Source organism: Anas acuta, chromosome 3 (assembly GCF_963932015.1).
Source record: "Anas acuta chromosome 3, bAnaAcu1.1, whole genome shotgun sequence".
In the NCBI taxonomy this organism is placed as follows: domain Eukaryota; kingdom Metazoa; phylum Chordata; class Aves; order Anseriformes; family Anatidae; genus Anas; species Anas acuta.
Window position 1 is genome coordinate 37,635,930 of NC_088981.1, and position 26,029 is coordinate 37,661,958.

Below are 26,029 nucleotides of genomic sequence, written 5' to 3' on the forward strand. Positions count from 1 at the left end.
CTGATGTATGCAGTTTGCTATTTAAGTTCCCTGTTTTCTAAAAAAAATAAAAAAATAAAAAAATATTTTGTTCAATTTCCTGATTATTTTTGCTTGTTTTCTAGTTCCTTTCTTTTTATTTTGTGATTTGATGATGAAGTAAGGAAAGAAAACTTTTTCTTCTTTTTTAATCGGAGTTTAAAGGGAACGAGCTGAAAGTAGATTCTTGTGTTACCTATAAGAGGATGAACTGTCTTTATGGCCAAAGCGTTTGCAGCCTTGGGGGTGACTTGCAGAATGTATTTAAGTAAGGTCGAGTGGTGTTCAGTAAGCTGTAGTTTGGTCCTGTAGTTGTACAGCTGTGTGTAGCTGAAGCTGTGTATGTGGTAGTTCAGCGTTTTCTGTGTTGCTGAAAGGCATCATTCTGTGTGGTGAGATATGCCGTGGAACGATGGAGATGAGACACTGGGAGAGATGGAGCCAGGTTTTTTGCTTGAAAAAGTTAAAATACTGAATGTGAAATAAGAAAGAACTTGTGTAGGAAGTCTGACTCCAGATTTTGACACAGTCGGATGGCTGTAGGTCCCTGCAGCTGGAATGTCTTACTATCATGAGGAGTTTCATCCACAGTTCCTTTCCCTGGCAGCAGAGAGAACAGAACTGGGCTCTTTGAGGATACGGTTAGGTAGCTATACCAGTGCTGCCACAACTAAAACAGAAGTCTTTCAGGAGTGTGTTTGATTTATTTTATTTTATTTTTTTTGACTAATTGTAAGTAGTTCAGCAGTTGTATATGCTTTGGGTTGCCTTCCTCTATTTGTAGAAGACTGAATTGGTGGGAGGATAAGGATTTATTCATGAAGTACAATGTTTGAGGCAAATGCTCTGTTTCAATCTCACACTTAAAAAAGAATTGGAAATTAAAGTCCTCGGTAAAATATACAAAACTTAGTGAATCTGAGCAAATCTGGGGCACAGAGGAGAGCTGTGAAATAGAAAGGGTGTTGCATTTTTGTGATAAGCAGAATTAGGTTTGTTATGCATTTTGTGACTAGATTAAATAATTGTTCTTGCTTTCTTTTTAACCATCTGTATTTTATTTTTTTGCTCTTAACCCTTCCACTGGATCTGTTCATGTCTAGCATAAAAGCAGTCTTTTCTCCAGAACTGAAAGATTACTTTGTCTAGAATAGCTGTATCTGAATGTTAATTAAATAGATTAATCTTCATTATTTTAAGAAGATAAATTGACTAATTGCGTTCCTCATTGAGCATTTCCTAGATGATAGCAGTTCTCTGAACGGATCTCACTTCAAACAGGAGAGGCAGATTTTTTTCAGAATAAAAAAGTAGAAAAAATATTAGCTAGCGCAGTGCAGCTGGTTTAAGTTGAGGTGACTGACACGTTCCACAGACGGAGCGCCTGTGGAAAATGTGATGCAAATCTTGACCCCGCTAACAGCATGGTGAATGATGACATTATAATTCTATCAGATGCATTCTTTGTCCTGAGCATCATTTTGATTTCATTTTAGCTTGACATTTAGCTTTTCTCTCTTTTTAAAAATAAAATCAGAATAAACATGAAAGCATTTGATTTGTTAAAATGTGTCTTTCTAATCTCTACATGAAAACATTTGCTTTGGCAGTCAAGGTACCAGATGCTATAATATTTCACATGCAATCTTTATTATTAGCTTTGTTGTTCAATGATATGTCAGGCCTGGTATGTCACAGGAGCAGTAGGGCTGAGGAATATAAATTGGTAGTATGTCCTGGAGTCATTTTAAACCATTGTATTTAACATATGTGACATGTCTGAGTTAGCTAGTGATTGAATTAAAGTTCATGATTGACACGGAATGCTCTGTTGTGACAGTGCTTAGGGCCTGCTACGTACAGCAACATGTGTAGTAATACAAGAATGTCAACTTCTAGCGGATTTTTTAGTTTTTATTTTTGCACTTTAAAGTATTTTGGAAGGGAAAAGGAACTCTAAAAATGTGTTTTATCTGTAGCTTCTTTTAAGTGTTACTTTGTATCTAAAATACCTTGGTTGGTGAGTTTCTTCACTAAAATTATAAGGTCCCTTTCGGGTGACCATTCCTCATCTTCAGAGTGAGATCAGTCTAGGAAATGTCCACTAGTACCCTCCAGTATCCACCACTTGCGTTGTCATCCTGTCTTTAAAGGGGGAATCAGACTTCCATTTAAAATAAGACTGCATGCAGATAGCACTTCTACAGCGAGATTTATGTTTAGATCATGAATATGTGGTTGTGTACACAAGACTGTCAGAAAAGTGCATACATTATAGGCTGCAGCGTTCATTAAAGAGTGCAACTACAATATTTTCAGCTGTTTATGGACTAGGTGTGAATAACTGAAAATTCATCATACTGAGCTGACTGCCTTTGTGTCACAAGCTCTGATTTACAATTAATTTTAAATTTGGTTGCTCTTGGGAAACAAAATCAAGGACTAACTTTTTCCCTTTGTGATCTCTAGCTCTGATTGTGCTCACTTTTCAATTCATTTCTTGAGTTTTCATTTGGCTTATAAAATTACCCAACCAACTAAATTCATGCTGACTTGTGTTGTAAGTGTATTTAAGATAAAACTGAATCTTGGGATTGCAGACTCAGTGAAAAATGTATGCTTTGTTATGCCATGGTGTGATTTAATCTGTGTTTAAATTGTGGATGTTATCTGTACAACCTATTACTTTGTGAACTGATTTACTGTACCACCATCATGATTTGCTACAGAATGTCAAGCAAGCGCGTACACAAATGTTGATAAGTTTATCTTTTGGATATTTTGTGTGTCATCTGTCTCTGCCATTTATGTTTGCACTCAGATTCTGGCCATTAACCGAGGGGAAAATCTGAAGATCCTGACAGTGAAGGTCAACATTCCTGACGGGGTGAAGAATGAATTCTGTTGGTGGTGTGTCAATGAAAGGTCTGCATGGATACATGTTCTTATGGAAGTGTTTTTTTTGTTTGTTTGTTTGTTTTTGTTTTTTTCCTGTAGACACCTACATACTGAAATATACCTCACATGTCTTGTTACATTAAGAGAACAATTTAAACAAATGCATATTAGATGAAGCTATTAAATGGATACTTCTTACTCTACATTTCCCACTGCAGTGGCATTACACAAAAAAGAACATGCCTTTGGCCATTTCTGGGAAATTCTGGCTCCGTTCTTCAAGCAATTGAATTCTTTAAAAAAAATAATGTGAAGACATAATGAAAGGTGAATGTATTTTCAATTTGAAATATGCATCACATCTGTAGTCTTCAGCAAAAGAAATTTGCAGAATGCAATAGAATATTCTTCCAACTTACGAAAAATAACTTTATATGCCCGATTGCAGTGATTAAAGACGGCTGCCTCAGATTTTAAACCAATAAAGGATGCAACTTTGAAATCTGCATATGTCAGGAATTTTGTTAATTGACATGGCTAAAAAAATGTACTGGATTTAATAGACAACCTAAAAGTGGTTGTGTTCAATCCATAATTTTAAAATATTATGTGACCTGATGTGTGTTATGATCTCTGCTTAAGTCAGAAATTTTTGGATGATTCTCCTATTTCTTATCAATTTGCTCTGACAAGTTTCTTTTTTTTTTTTTTCACTTGTAATGAGACCCGTTTCATATTGCATAATTTTGATGGCTTTTTTAAGAAGTTTTGGTTAAATATATTTTGTGCGGTATCTCTGTTACTCTTTGTCTTGGAAACTGCACTGTACCTTGATTCTCTCCGTTGGAGAATATTGTGGTCTAAACCCTGTGCATCTGCCTTCCACATAGAATCACAGGATCAGAATGTAAAAGACAGGTTTATCTTTCTTAACAGGCTGAGATATTTAGCACTGTTGTGAGTATATCTTAAAAACCTTTACCTCTGCACCTTAAAATTCAATTACCAAATGGGGCAAAGAAGACAGGGGGGAAAAAAAAAGGCTTTTTCAATATATAAAAGCAAATATTTTTCTTCTATACCGAGTCCAAGAAAGAATGTGGTAAAAATGCACATTTTCACTGTAGAAAATTCACAGCTCTGTTTCTAGCATGGGAGCCCGTGAAAGAATTAAAATGTTGTTTCACCAGATAATATAATCTAGGACTAACAGGAAGTCACTTTTTTTTTTTCAGTAAAGTATCAGGATTAATAAACACACTGAAGTTTAATTTTAATAAATATAATGGAATTTCCATCTTTCTTGCACCCTCCCCACCCCCACGCTCTCCCATATATTCTGTAGGCAGAAAATAACTACCAGTCTTGCTTTTACTGCATCTGTGACAGAATTTGGAAGCACTGTGAGCCACAGATAATGGAACAGCTTGTCACTGCTGCACAAATGAAAGTGGGATGTAAATTGAGATATTCTTGGTTGATTACACTTTTGTGAGTCATCCTGAGATAAAAAGAATATTGACCTTGGAAATGGAACTACATATTAATACTTGGCATTTTTGAGGCTACATACGCTCATAGCTTTTTACTATTTAAGGGCAACTTCTCCAGCACTAGAGAATTTCAGAAGGAATGATTTTAGTAGATATTGATGCATTAACGTCTATCACAGATTCTAATCTTCCTCATCTGATTGACGACTGTTATCGAATTGGCAAATATTTCTTACTCAATGTGTATTCTGCTCTGCAAGCTTGGAAGTAATGGTCCAACGGTGGTAATTGCATTATTTTCATTGCATTGATTTACTGGATAGAGCAGAAGGTTAAGAACACTTGTTTAGGGCAAGGAGTTCAAACCTTTGCAGAGGCATTAACTGATTTGCTGAAAGTCACACACACAATCAGGTGCACAACCACAACCACAACCTTGCTACAAAGTCTGCCCAGTGTTCTAGCCACAGGACAGTATCATCTACTGTGTATTGAATTAGTAGTAAATATACTGCCCTTCGCTTGCTCTTCTGAAGTTAATTTTTCAGCATTAAATACCAACAGGATGGAAAGTGAAAAGACTTTGAAAGACTAGAACTCTTCATTAATATATTGAGCTCTGTGTAGATGCTTTGAAAATACTGTTTTTTCTTTGCAGAATATTTTATGCCTGTAGGAGCATCTATATTTTCTTGAAATTTAGGATTGCACTGAAATCTCAGGAGTATTGTTACACTTGACCCTATGGAATGTACTTCTTTACCAGAACATGGGATTTCTGTAGTTTGACAGCGTACATAGCTTCATTAACATTAGAACTGTTAAGGTCCTGAAGATTTAATTGTGATGTGGGACATGGGGAAAGGAACAATGAGAAACAGCCAGAAGAAGGGCTGCTTAGCTGGCTTTGTGCGTAAAGGTGTGGTGGAGTTCTTCCTTTGGAAGGGGTGTGAATTTGATTCAAAGTGGGATTGTGTCCTTGAAAATGAAGTTCAGTGTCTGATAATCTTCTTCGTCAGTTTCTAGACAAAATTCTCAAATACTGTGTAAAGGCCATGGTACAAGGCTTTAAAGGCATGGTTTATGTGTGGTTGCCAATTTGGTACAAGTTTCATGTAGTGTCTTGGAGGAAAAACAAAACTCTGCTCTTTGTGCTTCAGGTCTAAAAGCCTAGATGTGCTCTTCTAAAAGCTCTTCCTGGAACGGTTATTAGTTGATATGAGTGGTTCTTAATGTGGGCTATGTGAGTGTTGATGGGGTTTACCCTTTGAGGTGTATTAGTGGTCTAAGCCATTTATGCTTATGGTGATCCTAGTTGGGAGCACGTGCACGTAATAGAGTTGATGAGTGGAGTAAGAAGGTATTATGTATATGGAGGTTCTCTAAATAGGGCTTCATTTAAAGGGCTTTAGAAGTCAGTTCTTGATTAAATAATTGAGAAGAATCTGTTGTTAGAGGAAAGGTTAACTGGACTTTGATCTTTATAATTATATACGTATGTTTATACTTTTTGCACAAAAGTGGATTTTCCTCTTTCCTCACAAAGTACTGGAATGAAGGAAACAGTATTTACTATGAATTGAACTTGGTATTTGGCTGTTTTTTCTTTTGCAGCAATTTTAGGATTTCTAATAGAATGTTGCTTGAATCATTTTTACTTGTGTATAGGTAGATAATAAAAACGTCTGCTGTGATAACCAATTTACAGATAAAAGATTTACTATCTAGCATTAGTGGATGAAACGGCAGGGTGAAACAGCTGCCAAATTTCCAAATTCATTCCTGTTTGCACTGAGGATACTTCTTGGGGGTAATGTAAAGTCATACTTGCCACCTGTACAAATTTCATATTTATAGAAATGGATGGCAATAAGTGGATTTAAACTTTTGGTGGTTTTATATGCATATGGAAAAAGTCTCTAGTTACAAATAAGTATAGTAGAACTATTTGTAAAAGCTGTTTGCAAAGGGTTGATGAGGTCATGTGGCTAAGCACTGAAAACTCTGGAAGTTGTAAAACTAAGTGGTAAGCTTAATTCTGCTCCCATGTCTGTGCATTGATATAGTGTTGACTTGATCACACATTTCTCGGCTATTATGTACACAGATACTTAGAAAAAGAAAAGCTGTCTTGGGAAATTGTAGAGTCTGCTTAAACAACTGAAAAGCTGTCTGGGTAGGAGCAGTCAGTTGAGGATTCTTAGCATTTCTGAGTGAGTGCAAGTAAACAAAGCAAAGTCAGAAGTGAAATTCAGTCCTGTTTTTTGCCTTAAAAAATTATCCAGACATTTTAACATGTCTATCTATCTAATCACTTTGTAGTTAGAGACCCAGGCATGTGAAAAATACACTGAATGAGGGAAAGCATGGATGTTATCAGTATTTTTAAAAGCAATGAAAACCAAAATAGTTGGAATGTAAAAGAAAATATTCAGTCTTACTTCTATTTGAGCATAATATACCTGAGTGTCTCCCTCCTCCCTTCTCCTTGGGAGTACAATCTCCTTTTTATTTGATTTTTTTTATACGTGTTTAAAGCATTTTTTGATTTTGTTTTTCTGTTCTTATGCAGATGGAGACCAAAACAATTTTTAAAACCAGAATTAATGAGGATACTACGAAACTCAGTAGAGGATGCATATAAACGCCTTATATATCCTCTCCTCTGTAGAGAATTCAGGTAAGCCCAGAATGAAGGCATATTTTCATAGTACCTATTACTTAAATATTCCCTTCTCCTAGTTTTATAATATCTTTTATGCATTTGAAAATACAGGAAGTCTTTCACTCCTCTGTGTTTTCAGAAGAAAACACAAAGTAGTCCTGTGTTCAGTAGATGTAATTTGTGACTTTTTCCGGTTTATGCTAGGATAAAGAAATGATCTTTCTGTTAAGACATTTTGCATGCTTTACTTGTTTTTGACTTTGCTTATACATTTATGAAGTATGGTATAGAGAAACATTACAATAATAGAGTTGCATCATTACCCTCTTATTAGCATTAAAGTTTTATGTTGTTGAGTTTCCCCAGTGTCTCTTCATGACCCAGCAATAGTACAGTCAGGGACTTTATTCTGACTTCATTTCTTTTTACCTGTTTGAAAGAAACCTACAAAGCAATTGTTATGGCTGGAAGTGTCCCTAGTGTTTGTTGTCTGCACTTTTTGGTAAATGCAGTAGTCAGTGTGTTAGTCTGATACCATTTTTGTGGATATTATAATGGCACTAGAGAAGTCAGTAATTTTATTTCTGGTGATACTGTAGTAATAATATCATCAGATAGAATGCGACTTTGTGAGATCTATGGTACTGTTCTAAACTTAAAACTTAAGTAAAAAGTAGTAAAAGTAGTACTAGATAGGGTATTTCCATGGTTAAGTGTAGCGGTTTACCATGTAATTGAAATGATTGAATATGTCAGTCTGCATTCTGAAAGTGTTGTCTTCTAATGATGTTAGGCTCAATTTGTATTTGAAATTTTCATTCGTGGCTTTTTTGAGGCTTCACCTTGAATACTGTGTTCAGTTTTGGTCCCCTCACTACAAGAAGGGCATTGAGGTGCTGGAGTGCGTCCAACAAAGGGCAACAAAGGTGGTGAAGGGTCAAGAGTACAAGTCCGAGGGGCTGCCAAGGGGGCTGGGGTGGTTCAGCTTGGAGAAAAGGAGGCTCGGGGGAGACCATATTGTACTTTACAGTTACTTTAAAGGAGGCAGTAATGAGGTGGGGACTGGGCACATATCCCAAGCACCAAGTGATAAGACAAGGGGAAATGGCCTCAAGTTGCGCCGGGGCGGTTTAGGTTGGATATTAGGAGTAATTTCTCCTATACTGAAAGAGTTCTGTGGCATTGAAATAGGTTGCCCAGAGAAGTGGTTGAGTCACCACGCTTGGAGGTCTTCAAGAAACATGTAGATTCGGAACTTAGTAACATGGTTTATTGGCAGACTTGTCAGTACCAGGTTAAGGGTTGGACTGGAAGATCTTAGAGTTTTTTTCCAAGCTGAATGATTCTGTGATACTATGATTAATGCTAGATATGATAGTAGACCAAATATCAGATTATTTTTCTTATGAAAAGGGAAAAAAAGTCATGCCTGCCATACTTCATGATAAAAGGAAAAGCAGCAAGGTTTGTCTTCCTCTGAGAGCATAGGCAGCCAAAAGCACAGTCCTGCTACCTCTTACCCATCCATTCTGCCATTCTTTTTTCCAGCCTTCTGAATTAGTATTAGCATCTAGGATGAAATTAACTCTATTCCTTTCTAGGTAAGAACAGGCCTTTTTTTTCCGCCAGAGCACCTGGCAAGAATATTGTCATGTTGGCTAATGGTACTGATGCTGTGATTCATCTCTTTGGAATACAAGAGTGACTGCCCAAGTATTGTGTGTTTGATTTGGGCAAGGCTTCCTGGTATGAGACCTAAATTTTAAAACTTGTTTTGAGGTAGTTGAACTGGAGTGTACGAGAGACCTTGTTTCTCAGATCAGAAGTGTTGAAATGACTTGTGCCAAAATGGCTTGTGTTGGTTATTTAGAATATTAGGTATCTGAAATCTGCAATCACATTGTGAAATGTAGTTCTTCCTTACCTGCCTGGCTGCTCTCTGATGTTTCAGCTCAAACTGGAGTTGTTTTTCCTTGTTTCTCACAGGCATTGTTAGATGGATGTTCAGTGTTCTTCCTGGTAGAGAAGAACTGTCAGCTAGTTTTGAACAGCAGATATTTTTAGTGGCTTTTGGGTTTCTTCATTACAGTATGTTGTGTTTGGTCATTATTTTGCAAGTGAAATTGCTTCACATCTTTTGATTAGTCACCCTATGGTGAGCTTATCTTTTGCTAATGTGGATTTCACTGTTCTTGACAATGAGTCCTGACTCATTTTTGTGACCTTAGTATGTGACCTTAGCTACTGCAGGGTAGGCATTGTTTGGCCAAAGTGATGAACATCTCACGACAGTGAGTCCAAATGTTGGCTTCTGTCAAATGGGTGTGAAAGTCTATTTCATTCCTACCCTTCTCTAGAATCAAACTTAAAACAAAGATAACAGACTTACCTTTTAGTGGGGTTTGTTTTTTGTTGTGAATAGTCAAACTGTGACATAAGAATTCTTTTCTCGTGTTTTTGCTCCATGGTTCCTACCACAGAACTGTGCCCCAGCACATTTAACTTTTTATTCAGATTTTAATAACAAAAGGTGTTGTGTATAACAGTATGAGAGCTGCTGCAGCAGTAGGTTGCTGCAGGATTTGTTTCCTTAATTACAAGACAAACACACACGACTTTCTTCCCTACTACTTCATAGATGTAGCTCATAAGTCATACTTGAAAAGAATACTAAGCTTGCTGCCTGTTCCTGAGTGGATGTCTGCTTATGTTTTACTCATTGTGATAATTTGACATGATTGGCACTGTCTGGTTAGGAAAAGCTGAAACTGCTCCTATGGAGAAGAATGTAAAGCACCTGCCAGTACTATTCCTGGTCCATGACCACTTAACCCCTTAGCCTTCTTTTATTATTTTCCCCCATACCAGGAGCTGATTTTTAGGACTCTTGCAAAGGGCTGCTGAAGTATTCAGTACCTCCTTTTAGCATTAATACCTCCAATCTACCCCATGCTGTTTTTTTTTCTTTTCATTTTATTATCATTAAATGTTGGAACAGAAAGTTTCCAAGAATGTATTGAAATTTCTGGTGCTTCTAGTGATCAGAAGGATAAAACTTGCCAGCAAGGCGGCTACCTTATTTATTGTTTAATTTCCTTTCTTTCACTCTGTCAGATACCATCATTTCTTGTATCTGGTATAATAATGTCCAGTGTTGCTTTTGGCACTTTGAAATACTTTCTATCTTGTTGCAGTTCTGCATGGAAGGATTCCATCAGGATTTGTTGCAAGTGATGTGGCATGGCCATTTTTTAATGGATAATCCTTTCCTAATTTTCCATGCTTTCTTGAAGTGAGTGGTTTTCTCTCTTCTGTCTTTAGGGACATAAACATTTCTCTGTATATCTTGTTTCACACCTGAAGCTAGTTTGCAGATATTTTTCCAGGGAAAGGATTGCCTCTAAGACTGTATATGGAAGTGGGGAGTTCTAAATCTCAGTTTAAAAATCGACTCGTCTAACTTTGAATAAAGAAGCTAGTAAGTAGTGATTAGCTTACTTGCTTTGATTCCCTTTTTAAAGTTCAAGGGAGGGGCTCAAAATTCTGACTAGGTCAATACTTTTTCATTAGGCAACTGAAGTTGTTTGTGTGTTGTTTTTTTGGTGTTTTCCTGTTTTTTTTTTTTTTTTTTTTTAATTTAGTTATCTATTTTTATTTTATTTTGTTGTTGTTTTTTTTTTTTTTTAACCAAATAATCATTCGTCTTGTGTTTGTAGAGAAGGGCGGCTCTCCTCCTCTGCCTTATCTCTGCCATATTAATGAGAACTGTCACAAATTGCAAAAACATGAAACTAGGCATCTAGCCATTTGGATGAAGCCAATTGTGCTCTGAAAAAGAAAAAAAAGAAAGCCATTTTTTGAGGTAGCTTAATATTTGTTCAAGGATCAAATGACTATTCCAAACTTAAAATTAAAGGCCAATACTTGGGACAGTAGATCATGTCATTGACACAAGTGTTGAGTGAGAGACAGTTAGAGAGAAAAGAGACGTCTATATTTGAAATTAAAAAATACAGGATATTATGTAATAGAAAGGACATACATTATGTTCCCCCTACGCACCTGGCACTTTCAGTAACATTTCCTGTTACTATAAAAGTTTCTGTATATCCATGCCAATTTTAAACATGATTTCCATAAGGCGCACATAACTAATAGCATGTGTTTAGGGGCAACTTTAGTTCCTGCACAAGATTCTCTTCACAGGTGGACTGATGTGAATTTGCAGCGTGGGTGGATTTAGCCTCGTGGACAATAGGGAGACAATATCTCTGGGATAGATGGAAAGCTAGAATTCAGCCTTTATCTGTAAAAGCCTCCAATCCAAGAGCTTTTAACTTTCCCTTGTTTACAAACCAGATTTCTATGCACAGGTGCTGGCTGAACCTCTGTTGTGCATGTACGTAGAAGGATCCATACAGTTGTGAGGTTTAGGTATTTGCTTTTTTGTCTCTGACCTCTTACAAATTACATCCAGTATTTCTGGTAATTGCATGGACTAGAATTCAGTAGGCACCTCCACCAATTACCCTGGATTCCCACTGGAAGAAGGTGGTTCTGTGGTTTGGGTTGCTTTTATTTAATGTTTTAAGAATGGGATGAACTGTATTGTATTACAGAAGGATGCTGCAAGACTGAATGGCAGGAAATGAAATGGCAACTGAAACTCAGTCAAGATGACTGTGAAGTGATGCTTGTGAGGGAAAGTAATTCTCTTTTTATATAGAAAATGATGAACTCTGGTGCTACCCTGGCAGTCAGGAAAGTGGCTTTGGCACTGTGGAAGATAGCTCCATGTAAATGTTAAGTGCTTAGAAAAGATTATTTAGTTGAGGAATAAAGTCTAAACAGAATCATTGATATAGCTTGCTTACATTTGGAATTCAGATCCCCTCAACTCAGAAAAATAATAAAAATATAGGTAGTTAATAATTAATCAAACTGGAAAAGGCCCAGTGAAGGGGAACAAGGTATGAAATCGTTTCTGTGTAGAGGGTTGACTGGGCTGCAAATTCTCATCTTGGAAAAGAGAAGATTTAATGGAGATGGAGTGTGAAGAGTGGCACAGAATTTCCAGGAATAAATTTTTGCTCTCTTCTGGTATAAAATCTACGGGGACCATAAAAGTGAAAAAGAATCAGCCTCCATCCAAAAGGTGGCAGCTATTCTTGCAGTTTGCCATGGACCTGTAGAACTTGCTGCTAAAGGTTTATGTGGATGCAAGATCAAGATCTGTGCATGGGTTCAGTGGGATACTGGCTGAGTAGCTGGACAGGAGATTTGTTGTGGACTAATAATAAGACAAACATTGTCAAGCTCAGGAAATAACTCTGAGCTGAAAGCAGTGGGAGGGTAGGATAAGAGTCAGGAGTATTGTATACCCTTCACCATCTTTCTTTAAATAACATCTGTGTTAATTCCGTACACTTGATACTGGAAAAAAAAAAGTCTTTTGCTGCATGTTGGTAAGGTACTTTCTTTAAGAAAACAATGTTAGAAAGAACTGTTCACAGAGCTTCAGCACAATACTATGAAACTGAAATTTAGCATACCTATGGAGGAAAAAAAACACAAAGAGTGGTGGTGGTGGTGGAGAGGTTTTAAGTTCCTTATACACCAATTGCCCACTTGTCCCAAAGCCTGTTCTTGTGTTTTGCAGTCATTTTACTTGTTTATTTCTTTAAAATATTTTTTCCTTTCCTTGGTTGCTCCAACTTTCAAAATGGACACAACGGGCTGGCAGGGAGGGAAGTTGTGAACCAGCTATGTGTGAAATGCAGCTAGGGTTGCAGAAGCTACTGCTGGCAGTAACATCTTTTTCTGAACCCACAAGCTGCACACAAGAATTGTGTGAATGGCTGAGAGCTGGAGAGACAAGCATTTACCACAGATTGGCAAGAGGACCTCTAGACCACAAATAAGAAATGAAGACTTTTTTAGATCCTTCTGTATTGCTGTGGGATGGGATAGGGCTGAGCTGGATGTTTGCTGGATTTTGGGATTGCTCAAGTGAAAATTCCTAATTTTTTCCACATTTAAAGATTACCCAGAACAGCTTCATATCCATTTGTGTCAAATAGCCTCCATGAGAGTTGTTTGGTTTGTAGTCTGCTTGAGATTCGGATGTTGTGCAATGGTTGATTTAAGCAACTTGAGTAGTACCCTCACCACCATGTTCTTACAGAGTTAGGTTAACTGGAATTCGTTTTTTTTTTTTTTTTCTTCTGTGATATTATATTTTTCAGTGATGGGTATAAGGAAAAGGAGAAGGAGGGCCATGGCAACTCAAATTCTTCAGAGGCTTTGCTGGACTGCTTTTGCTTGCCGAATTCTTGCGGTTATGGACAATGTAATGGAGCTGAAAATGTCAATGTGTGTCTGCAAGAAAAAAAAACACATATAGATAATGAATATTTGTGTCCGCATTGCTTTTTCAGTTTTGCTCTTTTATGTAAGATGCTGTACTGAGACAAAAATACTTGTCCTTACCAATCATTCACCGGACACTTTTGACAAATAAGACATCATGCATCTTGTTCACCTTCACTCAACAGTGCTGTGAATTGTCTCACATAGCCCTGTACAGTAAGAATTCTTGCTTATTGTCATTGACATCAAATAGTTAGTCCACTAACTACTTCTTTCAGTTGAAGAACATGCACAAGAAATGTAAGGAATATCATGATCCTGGGATCTTTCTGGTTTGTTTGGTTCTTAGGAAGCAGAGAAATCCCTTACAGAAATGCATCAAATCTACATGGTTTTGTGATACCTGTTAAATAACTTAATTCATAGATGGAGCTAAATGCCTCAAAAGTCATGGTGTATTAACAATTAATTGGGTAGGCCCTTGCACATTCTCTCCAGTAGCTCTCAGCCTAAATGATCATCCTTTTTTTTGCTGGGTAGTGATTTTTTTTAAAAAGTGAGAAATTACTGTAACTTCAGTCTGTGTCTTCCTCAAATCTGTTTTTCTTTGTAAGTAGGTATCAGTTTTAAAGGGAAGCTGTTCTCCACTCAAAATTATGAGTTGATGTTTGAATATTAATTGGTATGTGTACGTTTTTGTTGGTGTTTCCATTACAGTGCTTGTGTTGGTTTACTTTCTTATACAGTTCTCTGTGGTTCGAATTGATCCTTTTTTTAAAGTTTCCAAAACATGAGTGAAAGTCTAATATTTAGTTAGAGATGATGAAAACATAAGTGGAAAAAAAAACTTATAAATTTGGAACAATTTGAAAGTGCATTTGAGAACTAATTCAAGGAAAAATGATGTTTAATTTCATCTCTCCAAGATCTAAGTTGACATCTGATGCAGAGAAAGAGTCTGTGATGATGTTTGGGAGAAATCTTCGGCAGTTGCTTCTGACCAGCCCTGTGAGGGGTCGTACTTTGATGGGAGTAGATCCTGGCTACAAGCATGGCTGCAAGTTGGCTATTATTTCACCAACCAGTAAGTTTCAGTTTAAAATACTAATCTTTTTTGAAAGGACTGTTTAAAAAAAAAAAAAAATATATATTATATATATATATTATATATATATATATTCAATTGCAGAAGGAGTACTTTCAAAACCATACATTTTATCAAATTGCTTTTTTTTTTTTTTTTTTGGTTAAGCTTTTAGTGGTTTTCACACATCCTGTCTTGCAAATTCCTTTCTTCAGGCATAAAGTTAAATTTCTTGCACATGGATTTCAGTGTCTCCTTTGGTATTATTACTCCTTAATAAAATAGAATTTAAAATTCCCTCTGCCTTCTTGAATACAAGTTCAAATAACTGTGCCTCTCAGTAGTCACCAAAGAGAACACCTGGCATTTTTATTGTTTAACAAAGAGTTTGAATTCAAAGTGCTTTCTATAAATTAGTTTTTTTTTTCATGGGTAGTATCTTGGACATCTGGACAGTTTATCAGACCTTTTGTTGTGTTAAAGTAGTATGTGTGTTAATGTGATAAGTCAGAAATGTATTTGCAGAACCTTTTAGTTAATTTTTAGACAGATGTAGAAGACAGCCTTTCCAGTGCATCATAGCTTGATCTGGGGATACACACCTCTTTAAGTGCAAAGAGGAAATTATTTTTCTTATTTTGTCTTTGCTTTTGACTGGAAATATACAAGCCCAGGGAGGGTATAAGAAATGTGTTTCTGACATGAGTGAAAATGGCAATGAAGCTGAAATAAATAGTTATTAGCTTGCATTGTACCACGAGCTCTAAGTATCAGTTAACACATGGTTATTTCCGAATTTGATAGGTGGGATCGTGGTAAGAGCTGACAGTGGAGTTCTGGTACTCTTGGAATGCAGGTCTATAGACTGGATTCCTAATTGTCATCTCTCTTTGGTGGATGTGCCTTAAAAAATAAAAATTACTAGATTATAGCATTGAATCTTTTGCAGTAAATTGCTACTTTTCTCTTTTGATGATATAATATTTTACATGCCTATTATGACTACGTGCTCATTATTTGTTATTTGGATATGGTCTTGGGGAAATGGAAAATGTATCAGCTCATTTTGCTTTGGCAGCCAAAGCATTTTTGGCCTCTGCCCACCATGCTTTTCTTCTAACCAGATACAAAAACAAAGGGGAAAGGTGGCTTATTAAAAAGCTTTATTTGTGAATCATCAAATTAACTTGAGTAGTTCAGCAGGAAATAGCTTTGGAATATGTGTTTTTTTGTTTGTTTTGCTTTTGTCTTTTTTATTTTGTTTTTAAATGGCTTTGCCTTTTGTTCCAGGTCAGATACTCCATACTGATATTGTCTACTTGCATTCTGGTCAAGGATTTCGGGAAGCTGAGAAGATAAAGAGACTTTTACAACAGTTCAAGTATGTTAAGGAAACTTCCATTTCTTATTCTTTCTCCCTAAATGTAATGAAAATCTCCGCAGTATCAATACTGGCCTTTGGGGAGAATCAAAATTTTACTGATTTAACTGGAATTATTCTTGTGTTTTTTTTCTGTACTTCAGAACTTATTTTCCTTTGTGCTCATGCTTTTACACAATCTATACATTACAAGCATATGAAATGAAACAATGACCATGATTAAGATTGCACGCTATGAATGTATTCCCATAAGGGTCTGTCAATCCGTTTATTTTTAGGAATAGAAATTACCATTCAGCTAAGGTACAAAGATAGCTACACTATCTTCCCTCCCTTCCCACTCCAAACCGCTCACTGATCTTTCCCGGTTCCAAAAGCCCTGTTTAGTTTTAAGAAGATCTTCATTAAGCAAAAGAAACCCTGCCCAGATAGATCTCCAGATGAACTTGCAAATAGGGACAGCATGATTTTATTGTATTGAACTGTTTTGGGAACCCTGATGGACAGACGTCAGCTCACTGAATCAGTTGCGGAACGGCCACAGCATACAGCTGAGTTTGTCTTTAAGCCTTAGATTGGGTTTAAACATTTGTGATGATAGCTGGTTGCCTCTGACTGCTCCCAGCACAGCCAGTAGTCCTGCAAGCTGTTGCAAACTATGATGTTTCCATTAAGGAATTAAGATTCTTACTGCTTGTGCATTCTTTTTTTCTTGATGCATAACAGATGAAAGAAATACCAGGTGAATGGGTTTGAGGAATGTAAATACATAACCCTTCTTTTACGAATATGAAATACCGTTGTTTTTTTTTTTCCCCAGCTATTGCCATTCTTACAAATGAGTGATAACTTTGACTCATCTCTTCAAGTCCCATTGAAAACCTGATAAGCACCGTGTGATATTACAAGGAATAGGTTCTTATTAAATACGGCCATTGTGTTGTGTAAAATAAGATGTATTGGTCATTGATGTACACTGAACATTATGTATGAAAAAAGACTAAACGAATAGTTAAAAACAATTGTTCTTTTTTCTACCCCACGCAAAGCTGTAGCACTGTTGTGATTGGCAATGGCACAGCCTGCAGAGAAACAGAAGCTTACTTTGCTGATTTAATTATGAAGAAATACTTTGCACCACTGGATGTTGTTTACTGGTAAGATGTCTTTGCTTGCCATGGTGTTTATCTGTTCAGCATATTTTAATTTAACAGGCATTTTTTAAACTTAATGTTTTTAAATGGTTCTTTTTGTTGCTTTGTTTGTCTTTGAGTCAAGCTTGACCCATCCTTCTAGCCAAAGAAAAAGGGTGTAGCTCTTCAGAGCATGAAAGTAGCTCTCCTAAGTCTGTAAGAGACTCAGTGAGGCAGTTTATTTTCTCTTCCTGAGATTCGCTCTGTTGATATTATGACAACAAAATATGAGAGAATAGTAGCTCCAACATCTGTGTTTGGCATTGTGTATTTCTTGATAGATGGAGTTTAAATGCAAATGATAGAGCTTGTGTGGAATGGAATGGTATGGAATGCTTGCTAATTCCCTGTGTGTTAAGTTGTCTGGAAATAAATATCGTATTAATACTTAGCAAATGTTTTGTTGATACCTAGTGACTTGTCCTCTTACAACTTCAAGTTTTATCCATTACTTTGTTGAATTCAAACTAAACTGTTCTGGTTTTGGTTTTGATGATAACTGTGCGATATTGCTTTCTTCCATGTGGAACTTCTATTTTTTCGTATTCACACCTAATGTATTTTTTAAGCATTTTTGGTGATTGGCATTGGATTATCTTTTGTCCTGAAGTTTAAGAGCAATATTTACTTTTAACTATCTTAACATGCTGAAATAAGTTACCTAAATTATTGATAAAGTTCTGACCTTTTTCTTTTAAAACTACTATATACAGTTAATGGAACCTTTTTTTACATAGGTTAGGAAGTTATTTTACAGAAATGTTCAGCAAATATATTCTTCCTACTACATTATACTTCAAATTAAAATGCACTTGTTCTTTGATTCTCAAATGAACTTACATTTGCAGCAAGGCCTGGTATCTCAATCTGCTTTTTAAGAGACATAGTAAGGATTTTCTGATTTATTTTTTTTAATGATTTGCAAAGGAAGGAGGCTTTTCAAGCTTCTGTGAAATTATGCATCCTATTTCTTGAATCCAAGTACAAAACAGCAGATTTTTGTAGACTGTAGAGAATGAAAAATACTTCATTCTGTGTGTTTCTTGGCAAATGTTTTATTTCACTGTTGTTCATTTCATATAGTTTAAAAATTCATTATGTTAACATAAACTATTTGTCTGAAAGTAATAGTGATTTTATTTATTGGCCATATGCTCCAAAATGGAAATAACAGTTTAGTTTATACAGAAAAAATATTTATGCAATACTGTGGTGGATGGTTTTCATACTGTTTTCTTCTTTTGCTTCAATATTTTCTCCCTGTTTGTAGAGCAAGATTATAGAATTTGCAAAATAATTGATGGGGGAGGGAGGAAGAGTAGAGCTTAGAAATGATTAAAAGCTCTGGTGAAACAGGAATTAGTATAAATGCTCTAAGGAATAAGTTACATAGTTTACCAAGTCAGTTACTACCTCTATAGTTCTTTTACTTTTCATTTTTTTCCACAAAGTCTTGTGATATTTGTAGGAAAAATCTATGAATACAGTCTTGACTTTCAAGATTGATTCCTGGAAATGAAAACTACCATTATCAAAATAGTTATTGCTCACTGTATTTATTTCTATTATATTAGAGTTAATGGTGTTTCCTTATAACGTGCTCGTCCGATGAAAAGCTGGTACCTACTTCAGATTTCATATGTAGAACACTGAGGTACTGTGTAGTAAAAGAAAATTTGGAAGAATGTTAGTTTTTTTTTCCTGTTGTTGCTGTTGTACTGTATGTTACAGGCGATGCTTGATGCTGTTGACCTTTGTGGCCCCCACACTGTGTGTGTGTGGGGTACAGATAAACTGGACTTGTGGTTCTAGTATTTTTTTCTCACATTTTGACAGTTTTGACTGAGTTTTTTCTTGAAGATTTAGGGTTCTTATGTTGCCTTTTCTACTATAATGGTTTTATGTCCATCTAATTGCCTTAACCAGTGCTGTACTTTCCCAACCATGCTGCTGAATCCTGCAAGGTGGTTGCTCTGTTTGTTTTCTAGCTCCAGAAAATGCTGAATCCTGCAAGGTAGATGGCTGTTTAGCTCCAGAAAACTTCTCCTTAATCTCCTTGGTATTTCTTAGTAATAAAAAGGAAGGATGACTCCAGATACACACACTTGATAATTGAATGAGATGCCTGGAATTTGTCAGTTTGAATTCAAAAACACAAGCAACGAATGGGGAACAATTAGTACAGAATCATCACTTGAGCAATGGGTGCCAGTAGGCATGCATTATGAGAACTGCTCTACCATTTGAGGGGAGCTATGAGTAACAGCTTGGAAGAATATGTTCTGGTGATCGTCTTATTAAAAATAAAATAAAAAAGTCCCACAGACGATGCATTCTCGGATCACACAAAAGATTCTGTTTCCATGTATAAAGTCTTTCCTTGATGATGTTGTATTTTCATAAACATTTTCTCATGATAGAGGAAAACGAGGGCATTGTACATAGGCTAAACAGAAATCTTTAACTACTTCTGTGGAAACCCATTGTATGCTTTTGGGATCAAGTAATGTCTGTGAATTATTTTGCATCTAAAGTCTATGAGAAGCAAATTAAGTAACGTTGCAACAGGTCTTTCTTAAAGACCTGCTCCAGCAGATTGCAATTGTAAATAATTATATAAAAAATCAGTTTTGTGATTGAAAAGGAAAATAACAACAAAGACAAAAAAAAAAATCCACACCTCAGTACTTAAACTGACGAGTTGTATCTAACACAATACCATTTTCAAAGCATTCTGCCTCTTGGTAATGCACTAAACTGCACAAAGTTGGAAATCCTTAAATCCTTGCCTAAAAAATTGAACTCAGTTAATTGTTCTGTGCAAGTTTCAGATAATTGCCAATGATATTTAATTTACAGTCCTTTTCTCAAAGGATTCAAAATGTGAAATTTCTGGGCAGATGTTTGGGTTGTTTTAAAATCAGAACCCCAATTAACTTCTTAAGCTGTCATTCAGAAAAGGCATTTAGAAAGATAGAGAGGCGCTACGGACTTTGGCTTCTTTGGGAAGTAAAGCTTGTAATATGATATACATTTTATTTATTGGTTGGAAGTGGAGAATAGAATCAGAATTGTTTATTAAAATAGTCTCTTCATATTATTTTTCTGTCCAGTTCATCATATGGAACTTGAATCATGCATTTTCAATGAAAGGAGACAATAACGAAGTGTGTTAACTTTAGACGGAAGTGTGTGCAGTTGATGCATGCACAAATAATCTTGACAGGTGTGCTTTCTAATCAAGGCTAATGATAACCACCTGAATACTTGGTGGTTACATGTATGTCTATGCATGTCCACTGTAATGCCACTATGCATTTATTTATCTACAGAAATGTGCTGAAATTCTCTCCAGAGCTCAAGTCCTGGGCAGTCATTTTAGAGTTGTACATGAAGATATTCCCAGACTTCAGAGTCTGACTCTAGCAAGCACTTAACCACAGGCATCAATGAGAATATACAGATGAGAAGATGAAATAGTGACAATAATCAAATTAACTGATTCTCACTTTAAAATATTTTGGTTATATTTGTATCAAAAGAGATTTCCAGAATAATTTTGTTTATGGGAGTCAGTTTCTTTCAAACATAACTATTTAATTTTATGACTTCTTTGTGTTTTACTGATGCTAATAAATATACAATAAGCAAACTATTAAAATAACAAATCCTCAGCAATGGCAATTACAAAGTAAATATAATTTTACTGAAGCTTGCCAGAGAGAAGACAAATCAGAAAAGACAGTGGTAGGAAATGAAGCATGTGACACACTTTTTCTTGTGGCTTTAAAACCTGTCTAGATTCAGTTTGACAGTTTTTGATTTAAAGCAAATATTTTTCACTATTTTTATAACCAACACGCTTTCAGATACCTACATCCAACTTAAATAACTGCAGGACTTTTTTTTTAAAGTGTAGTTTCCCTTTTAGAGCTATGTTTATTGACTTAGATTAGGACTGGACTAGAGCCCAGAGACAGTCATATCTAGTCTTCAGGTTTTTGTTACAAATCAGTTTTTGTTACAAGGTTCAATAAATATTCTTGATTATTTATGTTAGTTCTATTGTGAGTTCTTGCCAAAGATACATTGTATTATAACCAAAACAGATGTTCTGCTTTAGACAAGTGTATTTGTTTTAACAGGACCAGAAATGTAAATGAAACAACAGTGTGTTCAGCATTAACATGGCAGATGATGAACTTTTAGGATTTCATTGGCCATTTTGGATTAAATTAAAATCTTGAAAAAAATCAGGAATCTTATTCCATATTTAGATGCAACTGCAACTGTTGTTCTTTGATTGCTGCTGGTTCTAGGCATCTTGGAAATGAAAGCTGTCTGAATGCCAGATGAGCTCTACTAAAGCAGGACAAGACGAGCAGCTCAATCATCATATTTGGAAAAATGAAATCACAATTTTTCTTTCTCTTTCAGTGGTTCCACTGTAACAGTACAGGCACGCCTTTTCGCCCAACTTATATATATTTGTTATATATATAAATTTTATATGTTTGTTACATTAAACTATTTCAGTTCATTTTTTTTTTTTAAAGAAAAAAAAGTTGGATAGGTGTCATGAATTGCTGGTTGTTTTCAGCAATTGGTAAAGAATGCAGCCAGACAAGTGTATTGGGGGGAGAGTGGGTGTTGTTTTCTAGGTGGCTTGGTATTTGTTTTCTCTTATGCTTAGTTTTAACATAATATGTTAAGTTAAATGCTTTTCTGCAGGTTACAGAAAAATCTTTCCTGACTCTCAAGGTTTTATAAGAAGTGTAATTAATAATTTACTGCTGCTTAAGTTCAAACACTTCTGCACTGTGACGAATAGGGGAAAGTCTGTAATGTGTTGTAAAGTTCTCATTTGGTTTTCTTTAACGTTTAAATTGTCTGCTTTAGAATACTTAGAAATGTTCTGCTAAGGTAGAATAGGACTGTTTAATACCTTTTGAAGTTGGACTTTGGTGGCAAGAAATTGATTTGGAAATGTTTGTTCTACAGGATTTTAGGTCCGCTTGTATTTTATAGGTGTCTGCACATGCTTTAAATATCCTTTTCAATTTAAATGTGTGTTTTATGTTGTTGAATATCTACATTATGCTCTCTCAGCTTTAACAAATGCCACTTTCAAGTTCCATGCCTCTACATTTCTAATGTTACACTAGCTTAATTCCCATTACTTTTCTGCTTCATAGCACTCGCAGTTTGAAAGGGACCTAACATTCGGGTTCACATTATGATAATTAGGTTTCAAAGCAGTGTGGGGGGATTAAGATGTCTGAAGTCTAGTTGCCGAATAAAGTTCAGAACTACTTGTAAAACTTGTTTGAGTGGTTAACAGAAGTGGTTTTATTTATTCAGTGCTCATGCAGCATTAATCCGTATTTCATCAGGTACCCACAGTGCTGTAACTCTAGATATGACCTTGGGACTTAATTTACCCCATCTCAGTTTTCCTTATTAATGTGCCATGAAAGAGGTACATGAAAGATAGCCAACATCAAAGCACCTTTTCAAATAAAGTGGTTGATATGAATCCTCTGGTATTTAACACTGTCTGTCAAATGTTTCAGCTGGTTTGCATCCTTTTACAAGCTATTGCTTGCTGCATTAATGCAGTTGTTTCAAGTCTGTTGAGAATACAAAGGGGCAGGGATATAGGAAACTTTATTCCCATTTCTTTTTGATTATGCTTTCTTTAAGTTGTTTTTGATGATATTTATGTACTCATACCTACGCACTTTAGGTCACTAGATGTCTGATGCAGAAGGTAGAAAATAGCTTAGAAAGTTTTTGTGAAAGGAATACATATTCCACGGAAACAATACACACATTTGAAATGTGCACTGAAGATCTCTTTGTTCTGTTTTCACTCCTTGCAGGCCACAGTGAAGTCACAAGAAGTACTAAACAATAAATAATTTTAGGGAGAAACAAGTTTAAGATGTGTGCGAATAAGACATGATAATTTAAATCATTTTTAATGATGTAGTGCTTTCCAACCAAGCTGTATTCTGTCCCTTATTTTAAATAAATTGTTTTGTGGTTACTTATGACAACAGTCAGACATCATGAACGTGCACATTTCAAATAAAAAAAAAGTGTTTGTTTATATTTAAATAGCATCTTCACTTTGCGTAGAGGCTTCCTCCTCCTGCTACTCTTGATGCTACCTAACATAATGTTAGGTAGTAATTGGTCTTTTGTTCAGGGAATGTGAAATGTAATAAGTCACAGCATTCAAAATACTATCCAGTGTTTGAACTTGATGTATCCACAGACTGGTGTCATGCTTGAGCTGAATCCATATTATAGAGAAAAGGGAGATGCAGAAGTCATCTTGGAATTTAAAGCAGTCCAAGAAAGCAAAGATTCCCCTGCCTTCCAAAGTTGCTTGTTTTGAAAGTTTACTGTAGGTGCAGCATTACGATCTGTACTCTTTTTTTTTTTTTTTTTTTTTTCCTGAGGGAAGGAAAAAGAATGGGTAAGTAATAACAAAATGGTAGAACAGGTGTAATAGGAGATGGTAATTTCAGGCTTGTACAGCATGAATCTGAAATTCTTTAAACAAACTTTATAAGTGATACATTTGACAGATAATTTTGGAATGCCATCTTTAAATTCTATTTCAGCCAAACAACTTTACAGTTTTTAAGGTAAAAACAAGATCTAGCTGGGACTATGCCAGTGTGAACAAGGGGACTATGAATGCCTTTAGGTACAGAAGAAGTAAGATATATGGGGAGTCTAAACTTGAACAGTGCAAAGGTGGGGAGGTGGTGGTGGTGGCCAGGAAGTAAATGTAACTAGTGAAAAGAAATCTAAATCTTGATGAAAAAGTATATTTTTCCAGAACACTAGGACGTGTAATTTGGTTCGGATCCAGGACAGTCTTTGGGAAAACAATTGGGGGAAGTATGGGGGGTTATGTTAGTAGTAGAACTTTCCTTCGTGGTTTTCTTCTTCCAAGATAATATGATCAGTAGTGTCAAGCAATGGTTTAAAAAGTTATGTATTTTCAACGTGTGAATGTCTTCAGACCTTTCAAAGATTAAAAAAAAAAAAAAAAAAAGACTTCTACATAATTAGGGAAGATTTTGAGACAAAAATCTGTAAAGCATGTAATAATAAGTTGAAGGGCACCTTTGTGTACTCCTCAATTGGAAATGCACTGATTGCACAGAATCACAGAATTATGTAGGTTGAAAGAGACCTCAAGATCATTGAGTCCAACCTCTGACCTAACACTAACAAGTCCTCCACTAAACCATATCTCTAAGTTCAACATCTAAACGTCTTTTGAAGACCTCCAGGGATGGTGACTCCACCACTTCCCTGGGCAGCCCGTTCCAATACCTCACAACCTTCTCAGTAAAGAAGTTCTTCCTAATATCCAACCTTTCAAATCCACTTCAGCAAATCACGTAAATGTAAGAACTTTATCAAAATCTCCCACTCTACTTTTTTAAACAGAGAAGTCACTTGTTATATTTAGGATTGCAAAATAACTTTTCTGATTTCAGTGTTATGTTCCCTACTGAGCAGTAGTTTGTGCACATGCTATTTCCATGTAGATCTTTGCTATTTTCAGGTAAATGAATCATATATACTTTTGAAGATAGCTGGAAAGCACCTCATATTGCAGTACAACAGAAGTCAGGTAAAGAGGGAGAAGCATCAAAAAATATTTACAGATGCAAGAAGTTTGAAAGTTTATTCAGAGAAGCCAGGCAAAGGACATTCAATGAGCAAGTGTTGTTATTTCTGCCATAGAAATCACTAAGGCCCGAACTCTTGTGTTTAAAGCTACTTCCAGAGCCCAGAAATGTTAGATGAAAGGAAAAAGTGGATGACTAGATCTTAAATTTGCTAGATTGCTACAGTAAAACAAAACTAGTTCATTCAAACGTACGTTATTGAGGTGGTAGGGTACCTAACGGTTTTAGAATAAGCTTCTTGTTTCAGACTGAAACGATATACACTGTGACCATTTAACGTGGTTATAACTTTCGGAGTTCTTCTCTGGCATTTGTTCAACACCACAAGGTTCTCACCAGTTTAATTTCAAAGAGATTGCCATGAAGGGCTTATCTAGCAGAGTGAGCATAACATAAGGTGCCATTGTAACATGCTCATTTCTCTCAGCATCAATTTTTGAATTCAGTCTGACAGCCTTCTTTCTCTGAAGGGTCACCTGAACACCCTAACTTGTGATGGCTTTTGGTTGTTTGATGTTTGGAGTGTTCGTAGAGGGTGAAATTTTCAAGTTGCTGTCTTCTGTTCTCAGTGCATCTCTGCCATCTTGTACCTACAGGAAAAGGTAGGAGCCTTTTGTTGGGAGGCATCTGGCTGGTGGCTAAGATCTAGGGATGGCTTGAGGAATGCAAGTGTGAGGAACTGGGAACTTATTGGAGGAAGCTGTACAGAATGAATGAGGGTGAAGTCAGGGACTAAGGGTCAGGGCATTTTCAAGACAGGCACCAAAATATACTATAAAGAAACTTGCTAGTGTGAAAGATGACCTCAGAAAAGGCCACATGTCCCTTTAGCCATGCCCTGCTGTTGACATAAAACTGCAATAGCTCTGAACTCACTTAAATTGTGCATTCTTTTTTTTCTTCAGTGTAGTGGGTTGTCAAGAAAATGGTTCCCTCTTCTCTTCTTTTTCCTTCCTTAATTGTTTGTGAGAGTGAAGGGATAGTGTACAATCCAAGCCTAAAACTGAGGAGTGTACAATCCAAGCCTAAAACTGAGGAGTTGATCTGAGCTGGAAAAAAGTGACATAATAAATTATTGCTTCTCATGAGGAGCATTGGAGACGATCTTAACAGCTGCATCTATGATTTTTTGTTACCTAATAATAGATTTTATTTTATTTTTAGCTGTAGTGAGCTGAAGTACATTTGCTTCATGTAACTCCAGAGTTGT

The 26,029-nt window shown here is 36.0% G+C and overlaps 1 protein-coding gene across 2 annotated transcripts in view; it reads left to right on the top strand.

The window, feature by feature from the left end:
- Window positions 1–26,029, top strand: part of SRBD1 (S1 RNA binding domain 1) — a 127,804-nt gene that overhangs the window by 17,161 nt on the left and 84,614 nt on the right. For both annotated transcript variants that reach the window (XM_068676668.1, XM_068676667.1), the window contains exons 11-15: window positions 2,840–2,943; window positions 6,982–7,089; window positions 14,370–14,527; window positions 15,818–15,908; window positions 16,958–17,065. In XM_068676668.1, the coding sequence (XP_068532769.1) occupies window positions 2,840–2,943; window positions 6,982–7,089; window positions 14,370–14,527; window positions 15,818–15,908; window positions 16,958–17,065 (569 nt within the window). The remainder of the gene's footprint in view (window positions 1–2,839; window positions 2,944–6,981; window positions 7,090–14,369; window positions 14,528–15,817; window positions 15,909–16,957; window positions 17,066–26,029) is intronic.